Raw genomic sequence first — 14,082 nt, forward strand, 5'->3', positions numbered from 1 at the left:
GGATGGGCGGCTGCGATTGGGCGAAAAGCGGGTCCCGGGGGCGGGACTCGGCTCAGGAGCAGAGTCCATTGGCCAGCCGGCCGATGTGATTGGCAGGAAGGTGAGGGAGGCGGGGCCGCCCGGGGTGAGGGTTGTGTGAGGTGAGGGAATCTCGCGGGGTCTCGGCGGCTCCGGGCGCGGCGGCGCGCGGTGATTGGCCGGTGGGGTCACGGGGGCGGGGCCGCGCCGGGGAGGGACTCCGCACGGCCGCGCGCGGTGGGCGGGGCGCGCCGGGCGCCGCGCGGCGATTGGTCGGGGGCGGCTCTCGCGCAGCCCAGCGGGCCGGGCGCGATTGGCTGCGGGCGGCGTCGGGCGCGCGCCCCGCAGGGGGGGGAGCGCGTGCCCGCGGCGCGGCGCGGGGCGGCGGGACCAGGTGAGCGCGGGGCCGGGGCCGGGCGGGGCGGGGACCCGGGGCCGCCCCCAGACCCTCCCGCCGCCCGCACCGCGGGCCCCCTGCCCTCCACCCCCGGCCCGACCCCCCCGGCCCGGCCGGCCCCGCCCCGCCGCGGGTCGCGCTGTCAGGGGCCGCCGCGTCCTGCCCCGCGCCCCTTCCCCGGCCCCGCGCCGCCCCGTCATTCATTTGCCACTTTTCCCCCTCCTGCGCCCCCCCCGCGATCCCTGTCCTGCCCCGGCCCTTCCCTTCCTCTTTCTGTTTTTATCTTGTTTTAGCCCCCCTCGCCCCCCTCTCCTCGCCCTGCGCCCCCCCCTTCACTTTCTCCGGGTCCTTGTGTGTGTTTCAGGCCTTCGGGGAAAAGTTGCAAACTCCCGAGTTGTTGCTGCTGTGAGGGAGCAGGTGCCTGGAAGGAGGGAGCAGGTGTCTGGAAGGAGGGAGCGATGTAGGAGGTGCCCGGGCTCAGGGAGGTTCGGGGGACACATGGAGAGGGTGTGGGAATGGCAGGGCTAGGCTGGCCAGCCCTCGCGGGGTGTTCAGGGCAGAGGCTCCGAGCCCTCCCTACGGAGGGAAGGGGGATTGACCACGGTGTTTAATTTTTATAACAAGAAAAACAACAAAAAAACCAAAAGTGAAGGAAAAACCCCACCCCAGCCCCACCCCAGCTGCCCAAGGATGGAGTTGGAGTAGCCAAGCCCGGCTGGATGCTGGGGAAGGGGTTGGCGCCCGCACACATGAAGAGACTCCCCGAGTTGTTTGGCTTCGCGAGGAGATAAGGCCAGTGGAGCTCCATGTTTTTAAAGGTGGGCCGTGTATGATGAAACCCAACTTCTTTTAAAGTGTAGCAGATTTAATTTTTATGGCCAAATGACAGCTTGACCCAGTTGTTATCCAATCAAAGGGCATTTTTTTGAATGTCTCTTTGTGGCACAACAGCCAACGCAAAAATGATGGCGGCTTACAATGGCGGTACGTCTGCGGCAGCAGCAGGTCACCACCACCACCATCACCACCACCTTCCTCACCTCCCTCCTCCTCACCTCCATCACCACCACCACGCTCAGCACCACCTGCACGCCGGCTCGGCGGCCGCAGTGCACCCCGTGCAGCAGCATGCCTCCTCGGCCGCCGCGGCCGCCGCAGCCGCGGCCGCCGCCGCCGCAATGTTGAACCCAGGGCAGCAGCAGCCGTACTTCCCATCCCCGGCCCCAGGCCAGGCCCCTGGACCGGCTGCAGCAGCCCCAGCTCAGGTACAGGCTGCAGCAGCTGCTGCAGTCAAAGCGCACCATCATCAGCACTCACAACATCCACAGCAGCAACTGGACATTGAGCCGGACAGACCCATCGGATACGGAGCCTTTGGTGTTGTCTGGTGAGTAGAGACAAAAATGAACCGATTTCTCCTTGTCATTCTTTACCTGATCATAACTCATCCTTGGTTTTGTCATTTTAATCAGAACACAAGAGAGCTGCTCACTATGAGTTCTTTCGCTGGTTCTTCTCTGTTCTTAGAAAGTTGCTTCGCTTGTTTGCGTTGGCAGAACGAGGTTCCCAGTGGTGAGGAGCCACCTCTGACTAACAGCCCACCCTGCCGTTCTCTTCTGAGACAATGCAGCTTGTTTATGCCCTTTCTGTACCTTTAATTAGGCTGCATTTGTGCAGCTAAGCTGTGCTTCCTAAAATTTCAAGTTAACAAATGAGCATTAGAATATTCATTTCGACCTGGCTTAAGAGTCAGAAATGAAAAGCGTATGAAAATGTCTTCCTTGTGCAGTCACCTGTCAAGATCTTTGTCTGGCGGCGGTTTGACCCGCGGTGGTGCTGCGTGCTACCTAAAACAGCACAGCTGAACTTTGCTCCCCTCTCAAAAATGGAAATGGGATTTCCTGCCTCGCTGTAGCACTGCCTCCGGCCCTTTTATCCCCCAGCCGTGTTTCAGAGGAGTCTGTCAGCGGAGTGGAATCTCTTCTAATGCATTTTGTGCCTACCTTAGAGCCATCTGTGGAATCACTGCCCTTCAGGAGCACCGACACAAAGCTGGCAGCAGTGTATATATATATATATTTGGGTATAAACGTTTGTCAGTGTGCCCTGTTCCGAGCTGTGCCTGGGAAGCACGAAGGCTGGCAGGGGGTGTTCTGGAGAGCAGGCGTGTTGCAGTGCACTTCCTGCAGCACAGATGCAAAGTTTGCAGCGTGCAGCTGTGTGTGGTGTCCCAGCCCTCTGCAGCGTTGGGAGCTGAGCCTCAGGGATGCCCCAGGAGCTTTGCTCTAAGCACTGGCCGAGCTGCAGCTTCAGAGAGGAGGGACTGGATCACAGTCTGTGCCAGCGTAGGGAAGCAGAGGGCTCAGCAGGGCAGGCCTCAGGAGAGCAAAACCCCTTCTCCCTGCAGCCCAGCCCTTCAGGTTGGCCTTGCGTTACCAGCCCAGCGTTGGTACCAAAATGGTGCTTTCTTCAAAGGCCGAGGGAGGTGCTGGAGCAAGGTGCAGGTCAGTGTTGTGGCTGCTCTCGTGTCCCTTCCCTCAGAGCTGGGGTGTTAATTTAAACGCTGAGGTCTCCCAGTCAGAGGGGAGCTGTTGTGCAGTCAGCGCTGCTGTGCTCTGGCTTTGGTACAGCATTAAAAAGTGGGTGTAAAAGAATGAAAACTGACAAGGAATGTGCTGTAAAAGATTATCTAAAGATATTTCCATCAGTTTTTATATTTTTTGAAGTGTGGCATTTTTATAACTTAATTTGTCACAGTCTTTGCTTAAATTTATGTTGTTATGTAAGATCAGCCCTTCTTAGCAGTGTTTTGTTTGCCTGTGCGTTTCCCAGGTCTTTATTTTCCCACTTCTATTCGCCGAAAAACAAGGTGCAGAGAGAGATCTGCTTCCATAATATTCAGTAGAATGAAAGGTCACACTTGCATATTTAAATATAATATCATTAAGAGTGCTGAGGGGAAAAAGGAAGCGTAGAGGGAAGGGTCTGAGTGACATCAGGTAGGAAAGACAGTGCCAAAAGCGTCGCCCATCCCAAACCCTGAGCTGCGCACCTGCGGCCGCCCGGCAGGAACTGCCCCGGGGACTGTGCCTGCAGAGCTGCGACTACAGCTTTGCTTTGAGGTAACAACAGCTTGGGAAAAAGAAAACAACAAAGGGGGAGGGTGTTAGCCAAATGCAGAAGCTGGGATCCCTCCGGCAGAGCTGGGGCTGCGCTGGCTGGAGATGTCATTGGTGGGAGTGAGTTCCTCTTTGCTCACGTGTGTTTGAATTCAGTGGTCACTGCTCGGCTTTTGGTATTTCATAGTAACTTCTGCCAATGAGTGCAGGCTGAATTTAGGAGTCTGTAAGCAATAATTAAACTAAATTTTAGTTTCATTCAAAATGTGGAGGAATGCCCATGTAATTGAATTTTAGCTATGTGAGATACGTAAATGCTGACTTGGTTTATAATCAGTTATATTTATAGTTTGAGGTGTCTTGGACATGAGCAATGTGCATTTGGGTCAAGTGTGACACGGAATTCACAAAGCCCGAGTGACTTTGGAAGGAGGATTATGTTGTTTCTCGGTATCTTGTTTGAGCATTATTTGCACTAATAGGTAACTGAAAAGTTTCTCTCAGTGCTTCTGAGGGAAATGGATGTTATTCCATAGACAGCTGGAGTATTTGCAGAAGTGTTTCATCTTCTGCTCTGATGTGTCGTTGCTTTGTTTGGAAGGTACAGCTGACCTGCAGCTCAGTTCAGTGCATCAGACGAGCGATCAGTGTGTGGTGTTGCACTTCCCGTTACCTCACCGAGAGAGATTTTCTCTTGGCAGTTGAATTAGCATTTGTCATTAGTTCGTTTGTCTGGTACTCGATGATGTTTCGAGGTAGCTAATGTGCTGCTGGAGTTTTTCACTCGTGAAGAGCCAAAGCCTCGTGCTTCAGCACTTTCATTATTAACTCCTGCGGTTGGGTGCTGCTGCCGCTGGTGTCTGTGCACACAGGCCGTGTCCTCGCTCAGCTGGGCACCATTTCTGGGGACAGCAGCTGTCCCTGGCACAGATCTGCTCTGCCTGCTGAGCTGGGATGGGGGTGTTGCTGAAGCAGGGACCTTCCCCAGCTCCTGCAGGTTTGCTTCCCCACACTCTGGTTTGGGGAATTGCCACAAAAGCAGTCACGTTCCTTATTTGCCAAAACCAGAGCGATTTGCTCTTGGAGTGTTCCCTGCTCATGTGTTCCTAAAGTGCTGAAAAAGTCCATATTTAATTTCAGTGACAAGCTCTGTCTGTGCCCTGTGGTTCAGACTGAGTAGGGCTGAGTTTTGGAAGTCTTGTGTCTGTTCCAGGAATAAGGAGCTGTCCTTTGGAGAAGTGCTCCCAGTTTTGCTGGGGAGACATGCTGCTGCCATCTGGTGGGATTCCTAAAAAAATAATAATAATGATAATAAAAGAATGTATCGGTTGAACCTGCCAAGGCTGATAGGTTTGGAGTGGGGGGGTAAAGCCTCAGTAGCTCTCCAAGAGGTCCTCGAGCTGTTTCCATACAGGATTCCTGCAGCTATGGGATGGAGATAGGGAATAATGACTGTTGTTGCTGGTTTGAGATAGTAACAGTGCTTCTGAAATGTTGTGGAAATGTCCTGTTGTCTGGGATATATCCACTCCAGTGTGATAGGAAACTATGACCGGGCCTGTAAGGTGCGGGGGAATTCTGTTTGTCTTACGTGTGTCTCTTAATTTTGAAAAGTTATTGTTGTTCGTCAAAGATTGTGGAATCAAGCAATATGTCTTAGTAATGTCAAATCCATGTTAAAAGGCATCTCTGTGGAAAAGCTGTTAGAAGTGACAACAGAAAAAAAAAATTGAATTAACATTTAAAAAAATTCTTGATTTACTCAATTTTAAATTGAGGGGGTTTAATGTACTTGCTTCTAATCCTTTTTGTTTAGGAGGTCACATGACAGTACCATGTTCCAAAGAGTTTGGCTGTTGGTGCTGAGAAACACATCATGTTCAGGCTGCCATAACTTTAAGGGCAGAAATAATTTCACCTAAATCTACTGTTCATTCCTGGCCTGCAAAGGCCTGAAAACACCAAAGTCATTGCTCCATAAAACCCAAAGGAATATTGCATACAGTGGATTGTTGCCTGGACCCTGGAACTATTTTAAGAGGGTTTTATCCCAGCACTGATACTAAGCACAGCAGCAGGAAAGACGTTTCCAGGATAAACCGATAATCTCCTGTTCCTTTAAAGGAATGTGTTCTGCTGAGCAAGGATGCAATGGGGATAATGTGTTTGGGACAAAATTGCTGGTATGTAGGTTAAGGAAGAAAAGGTGTTATGGGTTTAGAAAAGTCTGAAAAGTGGCAGAAGTTCCCCTTCTGCTGTCTGATATTGCTGAAAACCGCAATGGTGTTTCGCGTAGTTAATACTAAAAATGATGTCTAGGCTGGTGAGCAAGAAAAGTTAGCAAAAGCTGAACTATGGAAATTTGTTTTATGAAATCCAGTAGACTTTTTGGAGGGAGAGGATTTTTCCAAAGTTAAAGCTGCCTAAATCATCTTTTTCCAGTCCCTCAAACCTCACCTGCTAGCAGAACACAGTACTTGACCATCGGGAGCTATTCTCTGTTAATTAACATTTAGGGTGGACAATTGTTGGCTTTAAACTATTTAATGTGACATTTGTGTTAGTCTAAAGTGACTTTTTTGTTTTTGCTGAGCAGTGCTGATGGTGTTGAGCTCCTCAGCCCACCCCACAGTGAGAGGGCTGGGGGTGCCCAAGGAGTGGGGACAGGAGGGGATCAATCCCAAGGGATGTTCCAGACCCTATGGAATCATGCCCAGAGTGCAGAGCTGGGGGAAGCAGCAGGAAGGGGCTGTTTGTCACCCCAAGTCACCCTGGTGCAGCTCTGTGGGGCTGGGCTTAAACCACGACAGATTTCCACTCTTGGTGTTCTACTTCAGTGAGTTTTGCTGTTATCTGGGGCCCCTGATGCAGATAGACAAGGATTTCATAAGAAAGAGGCCGAGTCATTTTTATCCAGTTATTGGAGGGAACCATGAGGATGCCTAAGGCAAAGGAGGCAGCACTGGCCATGGGCACAGAGCAGAGTGGGGTTTGGGTTTCACATTCACCATCACTGTGGAAGGAGCTGCAGGTGATGATCTTAGATCCTTATGTCATTGTTTTTTTATAGGATTGCTTTATCTAAAGTGGATTTTGATCCTGTTTGTGAAGAAATGTAGTAAAACAATGACCGTATTCAGGTTTTTCTGTGTGGGAAATTTTGCAAAGGTTTTTGTGTTTAAGTTCGGTAGTTGATTTTTTTTTTCAGATTTCCTGAAGAGAAAAATTCTGTTAACATTTAAATGACTGTTTCCCAAATGGAGTGAATTAGATGAAATGGATATAATTACTCCTTGCACTGAAATTAGATGTTGGGATTAGGTGAAATTCTATCCAAGTAATACATGAGATTGTTCATTATTGTCTTGAAAGATGATGCAAGAAGGAAGGAATGTGAATAATATTTTTTTTTCCCTCGAAGTTGGGTGAGGACCATTTGGGATAAATTAGTTCACTGTAAATTATGCCAAGGTCAGCGTTTCACAGGTCACTTGAAATGCAAGTTGCTTTGCAGCACCTGCAGACCTTGATGTTGTTTGTATCCACACAGGGCTGAGTGCTGATAATCCAGTTAGATCACTGGTAGCATTCAGTGTTTTTTTCTTTTTTCCTCTGAATTCTGCAAATGTTACAGCTTGTGACTGGATCTGCAGTCTAATATTGATTTTCCAGAAGATATATTTCAGATGTTCTTTTCCTCTCTCCTACCAACTCTTTCATCTCTTTTTAAGAGGGTATTTAAATTGTCGAATTCCCTTTTCCAAACCAGAATCTCTTGGTGTTTGTGAGGGGATGGAGGTGTGAGGATGAAGGATGAGGGATGAGGGATGAAGGCAGCCCAAGGTGTGGGATCCCCCAGAGCAGGAGATAAAGGCCATCCCAGGGTCTGGATGTGCCTGGGCTGCTTCATTTCTTGGGGAACAATGGAATTGAGAGATAGCTTTGGGCTGGTAAAGTAGAGGAAGCCTTTGGGATATGTTTGAAGTGTTTTTTGATGACCTGTAATGGTTGTATCTGGGTCTCATGTATCTTTAATCCTCTGGAAAGTTCTGCCTTCTGGTCTGGAGTAGGTAATGTGCAGCTGTTCATATGAGAAAAGCTGGCTCAAAGGTGTGTAGAGTTTGCTTAAATGGAATTTGTGTTCATTAATGTAATTGGTGATGTTTTTTCAAAGGCATGTTAAAAATCCACAAAGAACTTTAAGTGCTGGAAAATCTCATAGTAGATGCTGTAAGTTTTGCTTTATTGGTAGTCAGAGTAGCTACTGCACCCTCTTTTGTAAAAGTAGACCCCTGAGTAAGGTAGGAGATGCTTAAATCAAAGTGGCATATGGCAAGCAGTACAAACATGTATGGAAAGGATAGAAGCTTCTGGAATTAATGCTTTTATTTATTGATGATAGTATTTGTTCATAATAAGCAGTAACAAGGGAAAAGTGGATGGGATGGGCAGTGAATGGGTGGCAGTAACAAGTGGTACAAACCATAGCAATTACCTATCTAAGAGGGGTTATAAATGTTAATGTTGTTGTAGCAGTATTTTTTTTTTTTTAATAGCATAGGTAATATATTTACTTTTTATTTCCCCCACTGTGTTCTGACTGTCCTTTCCATCACTTCTGCCCGTTTTTCTTATTTTCTGTTATTGTCTGTGGTACTTGGTAAGTGCAGCTTATCAACAGCTTGTTTAAATGTAGACAGTAGTGTTTGGAGATGAGGGGTGAATTGTAGAAAATAAATAACACTTCCTCGTGGAAATCACTGGAGCTCCATCCATAGTGCATTGTAGGAGGAACCTGGAAAAGAGCAAAGTCATCTCCTCTATGGAAACACATGGCCTTCCTTGGTGTGTCCTGTGGGCACATGGATGGGCTGCAGCCTGGGGGTGCAAAATGTGTGAATATTTGTGATTCACCTGTAGATCACAGAGTCTCTTCTGGGGAAATCCTGAACTTGCCCATAGTCACAAATGCCCTGAAATCATTAAGGTGCTGATACTTGTAAGGTTCAGTTTTGTATTGTAAGTCTGCTGAGAGCCTTGATCTATGAAATGTCAGCTCAGTTTTCTACGTTCACAGTTCCCTAATTTTGCTGCAGATTGCCTGGGGGAGTTTCAGTAATTGTGGAGAAGTGGCAGTTGTGTTCAGGTGAGCTCAGGTGTGCCATGTGGGTGCACAGCACGTGGTGCAGCTCAGGCTGGTGGGTACAGCCCTGACAGGGGACAGCAGGGCAGAAAGCTGCTGGGGAGGAGGACAGCCAGCTACCCAAATGCTGCTCCAAACCCACCAGAACAAGACACCAAACTCAGCAGAATAATCTGGGTTTCATTTCAGTATTTAGAGCTGCATCATCTTTTCTTATGCAAGCGAGATGGATAAATGAAGGCAGACTTACACCAGCCTTGATACGAAACAACTTCCATGGCTACAGCTCTGGAACATGGCCATGTACAGTCTTTAAAAGTGCTTAGTAAGAATTTGAGCTTTAATCTTGAGGGCTGTGGCAGAATCAGTGTGTCCTGGTAGTATCATTCTTTAATTTCCTGATGTTGTGTTTTTCTATAAAGGCTTGGAAACGTTTGTGTGTGAGTGGAATCTTTATGCTCTTTATGCTGTTGGATGTAACATCAGAATGGTTACAGCAGAATCATTCTATAGAATACATACTCTCTTATTTCTTTGATTTTCTTGGAACATGGTATCATGGTATTTATGTGTAATTTGAAAAAAGAAAAGGGAAAATATCAGAGCTTTCTGTTCAGGAAAGTTTCTCATAGGAAGTTTTGTGGAAAAGTGAAATATATTGGGAACTGTAGGATTCCTTGGACTCTTGAGGAAGATTTTCTTTTCCCCATTCTCTTTCATATGAAAGTGCATTTTAATAGTTGCAAAAAAAAAAAAAAAAAAGCCTCACCAGAGAATCTGGTGTTTTAGTTTCCTTGTCCTTTTGGAATTGTGCTGTTCCAAATTTTAACCCTCAGTCTGTTCCTGGTTCGTGGCAGTTTGTCTCCATTATTCGGGTACCACCAGGCGGTGCTCTTAGGGTTTTCTTAATTGGCAACCTAAGTGGTGTCAGGATAGAGCCTTTGCCTAATGGGGCCAGTGAAGCTGGGGATGGTATTGAGCTAGTGCCCGGATAGTTATTCAGGCTTTGATCTGTGTTAAGATTTTTTTTCTGAAGAATGACTGACTCTCCCTTCTCCCTTAGCTGTGTGTGTGGGGTTTGCTATTGCAGACCATGCATTTTATTGTTTTATCTAATATAAATTCATGTAACTGTTGAAGATTATTTGTCTGTGAATAGCAAAACTTATTGCATAAAGGCAGCAGCAGCTTTCAGCAGTGAGCAGTGCTGTTCCTGGGCACAGTTGCTGAGGTGTGTGCTGGCACTGGTGTGGCTGAGGGAGGGGAGCCTGGCATGTGCTCTGGGTTTCACTGAAAACAGTTCTATTCAGCCTTTGCTGTTTTGGTTCCTAATTAATGGGTTAAGGTATACTACAGGAAATGGGGAAAAAGTTCTCTCCCAGTCCATTCTGAACCCCTTGATTGATGCAGGGCACTCCTGTCTCGAGTGGAGCTTGCAGGTCACTGGCTTCTGAGCACAAGTGTGTCTCTGCCTTTTAGCTGGAGACCTGTTTGGCTTCCTCCTGCCTTCGTTTTTAAAGGCCCTTGGCAGCCCGTGTGAGACTATTTGAAAGCCCTCAATTAGAGCGTTTTCCCCCCAGAGATTGCATAGTGACAGGACAAAAGCATTGTTTAAAGGGTGTTCTCATCTTGCAGTATAACTTCTCTTTGGATGTTTCTGTAAGTTCTGGTTGGCTCGTTCAGAGCACATCTTTGGAAGGGGGATTTCTTTTCAGGACAAGGAAGAGAAGGCATTATTATTTCCGGGCTGCTTGCAATCCATCTTTCTTGATTTTATCAATTCCTAGGCTAGCGTTTTCAGTAAAATGAAGAAAAGAATTTCCTGAGTCTCTCAGTGCTTTCTGGGTCTCCTGTGATCTCCCTGATGTGTTTGAAGTCCTCTAGACCAAACCTCCTTGATGTTGATTTGTAGCTCGTGGGTATGATGATGAAGCAAAATTACACTTTTCGTTATTGTTGTGGCTGACGGAAGGGCTGTGGATCAAATAGGTCATGGAGAGCCGTGCAGTTCTCACAGGAAGGTGCACAGGGCAGCTCTGCCCAAGGTCACACATGGGCTGTGCTGCAGGGCACCTCAAACCTGCCCTTGGCTCTGCTTGTAAGTTTAAAGAAAATGGAGTAAAGACAGTCAAAACAATGCAAGAGGAATTGAGATGCTATTTCTGACTATTTCATGACTCCTATTTCAATTGCAAGGATGTATCAGAGCAGATAGGAATGGACCCAAAAATTAAGATCTGCCAATAGTTTTATTAAGGGCATGTGTCTTCTAGGTCAGTGTTCTTAGAGCTGCTGTTGTTAACATGATGTACAGGTAAAGAACAGCGGGGTTTAGTGCTTTGTGTTTTCCTGTAGTTCAGCCTATGGAAATGAAGAAAAACCCAACTACCAAACATGGAACCAACCAAGGCTTGTATAAAAATAATATCCAGCTTTTAATGTGAAATAACAGTGAGTAATGACTGGCATCTACCTTATTTTTATGTCTAAATTCAAATTGTTGGGGGCAGAAGCTCCCACATAATAATTGCTGTTAATTTAAGGGGACAGTGTCCTGCATCATTAGTGCTCTGTCTAGTGCTGCTTCACCAGTGAATATTCACATCATGAACTGGAACAAAAGGCTTTGAAATTAAGTTCTGCTAGAATCCTCTTCAGGTTTAAATCTAAAAGCCATTAAAAGTTGCCATTTATGATTTGGCAGAGAAAGAATTTGATCTTCTCCTTGTAGATCCGAACTGTTTGTGGAGAGGGGAGAGTCTGCATGCTGGAGAATCCTTTTGTGTCAGTGACTAGAGCAAGACCATCCCAGATTCTGTATTCTGCCAGTCTGTGTGCACCACTGTTCTCAGGGAGAATGTCCTACAGCCACACTGAGAGGCAAAAATGTATTTAAAACGTCTGTTTTACCATGGATCACTTGATTTAATTGAACAGAGTAAGAGTTCTACCTAGGAGCTTAACTAAAAGCAGTTTTTAATTATGAAGTGGAAAGTACCTTTTATTTGTTTTTTCAATTATTACAGATACCTCAAGGTATCAAAATGCTTTTATGAGCGTATTTGCTCATTGATTGCACTTGAAAAGTCAGGATTAAGGACTTCCACTGTGCTTTTGCTGGCAGGGCATTCACATCCTCACCCAAACCCGTAAGCTGAGCTGCAGCTTCCTTCTGCTCCTGCTGAAGAAGCAAAGCATTTATGTTCTCTGGGTTTGGATTGCTTATTGTTTTCTGAAGCAGTTGAGGAAAAGTAGGTGAATGTTGACAGAATCAGGACCAGCTTTGACCTACTTGTGGCTTTTTTTCTGATCTCTGTCTTGGGCATGTCACCTTATCATTTTTAAACTACTGTTTACTCATCTGAAACCTCATCTAAAACATTGAGAACTGACAGGTGTTTGGTAATTTGAATATTAAATGTATATATCATCACTCCCACAGTTGTTCCCAAGGAGATTTTGTCACTTACCATATAACCCAGTAAAGGGAGTTCTTCCGTAATAATTTTATTTCGTCCTGAACTATTGTTAAAACTTTGGGTTTGAAGTATTTTAGAGTCATTAATTTCATTACCCTGGAATTGCACCCATGGTAGTGATTCCATCTGTTATCACAAGGTTTTTGACAGACTCAGAAGAGAGAAACATATATTAGGATTTTTGTGTCAGTTCATGGAGATCACTTGAAGCTAAATACAGCTGTGTAACGAGGAGGTCAGAAGGGAGTCCTGCAGGTCAGACCCTGACGTCTCTGTGGATGCAGTTGTGAAATCAAACCAACTATGTTATAGAATGTCATTTAGTTAGGTTTATAACAATTCAGGCTGATTTTCTTTTGGTGGGAAGAGGAAGAGACACACTTTCCTTGAAGATCTCGTAATATTTTAAACAGTTCCCTGGGATGACATTTTGTGGGTGAGTTTTAGAAGGGCGAAAGGCTGAGGATCACTGGAGCTGTGCTGCCTCCCGTACCTGCTGCAGGTCACCTGGCCCTGGCACCAAGACATGGACAGGGTTGGCTGGCTTACCTGAAAATTTAGATTCTGCAAATTTTACAGTATTTCAGACATTTGAGTGGTAACCAAACGACCTCTCATAGAAATTCATTGGTTACATGTTCTGCTGTTGCAGACACGAAGGAATTTTAAGCAGTCTCGTCCCACTCTCGGCAGGCTGTTCACTCAAAGGTGCTGTTCACCTCTCCACTTTAGTGTGTCGCTCTAATGTCTCCAGATTTCTGAAATTGCCTTTTGAATCTATTGAAAAGGAGTGGTTATGGCTCCAGTGTAATTGAGACTGTCAAGGAAATAGGTGGAATTTTTACAGCACTGTGAGACTTGATGGTATGTGACAGAGGATCATTCACTTCACTGGTCCATGGGAATGGGAGACTGATGTGTCTTTAAACGCCCTAATAATAAATAAAAGACTGTTTTTTTTTTCTCCTTCTTTTTTGAAAGGCTGTGGGTCTTTACTGTATCTTCATTAGCATGTACTAAAATATAAAGCCCTTCTTTCATGTTTCAGAAATACCCCATACCCTGAGACATCTAGACTTTTGGGCTGTAGAGGTTATGAATTTATTTATTTCACAAGTGTGTTTTGACGTGTCACTTCTGTTCCTACAGTAATTCAGAGAAGAAATGACTGGGCAGGGTTGAGCACACAGAAATCTTTACATAGAAAAAGAAATTGCAGCAGTTTGCAATAATTTATACGAGTAAAAAATGTGCAGAGGAAGCCTTAGAAAAGCTGATGTGAAATGCCTTGTGCATAGCTACAAGGCCACGGCTGTTAATGTGGTTGGGCCTTTTACCACTATTGTCAAATAACCTGAAGGATGATCCTGAATTGCCATTCTGGGGAAAGCTGCGTTGCCTGGGAAGGAGGCGGCGCTGAAAGAACTCGTGTCAGATGTGCTCCTTTGGCTCTCAGCTCTTGCTCTGGTTTGTTCAGTGGCACACTAATTGAGACATCTCTGCTCAGTGTTTACTTTGGCCATTGTGAAGTGTTGGGATTTGGAATTACAGCATCTTACGGGCTTAGTGTATATTTTAAGTAGTGTTTTAAAGTTCTGTGAGTCTAATATCTGTGCCTGTGCAAGACAAAATACTATTATCTAAAATAATTTCTGATAGAGGGAAAGGAAGAGAAAGCGTCAACTGTGAAGCATTCTGAGTTTCAATTCTGTTTTCTGTATTATTGTAGAATACAGAATCCCTTAGAATAAGGAACAGGCAGAGTAAGTTGAAACTTGAAATGTCAGTAAATAAGATTTGTGTCTTCCAGCCAAAAACCTTGATGAATGTTCATGGATTTATCATCACTATGGAATTTGGGGAGACGAATATAAATAGTGTTTATTCATAAAATTAAAAGGTACCCTACGCCTCATACATGCATGC

The 14,082-nt window shown here is 46.0% G+C and overlaps 1 protein-coding gene across 4 annotated transcripts in view; it reads left to right on the forward strand.

Annotated features, from left to right (window-relative positions):
- Positions 1–313: 313 nt before the first annotated feature.
- NLK (nemo like kinase) overlaps positions 314–14,082 on the forward strand; it is a 36,067-nt gene continuing 22,298 nt past the window's right edge. The window contains exons 1-3 of one of the 4 annotated variants that reach the window (XM_085078609.1): positions 315–412; positions 780–1,233; positions 1,367–1,802. In XM_085078609.1, the coding sequence (XP_084934735.1) occupies positions 1,378–1,802 (425 nt within the window). In that variant the 5' untranslated portion in view covers positions 315–412; positions 780–1,233; positions 1,367–1,377. Of the gene's footprint in view, positions 413–628; positions 1,803–14,082 lie in introns of those variants that run through there. The other 3 variants (XM_085078610.1, XM_085078607.1, XM_085078608.1) reach the window with 3 other exon arrangements.

Source organism: Lichenostomus cassidix, chromosome 19 (assembly GCF_008360975.1).
Source record: "Lichenostomus cassidix isolate B80296 chromosome 19, HeHo_3.0, whole genome shotgun sequence".
Classification (NCBI taxonomy): domain Eukaryota; kingdom Metazoa; phylum Chordata; class Aves; order Passeriformes; family Meliphagidae; genus Lichenostomus; species Lichenostomus cassidix.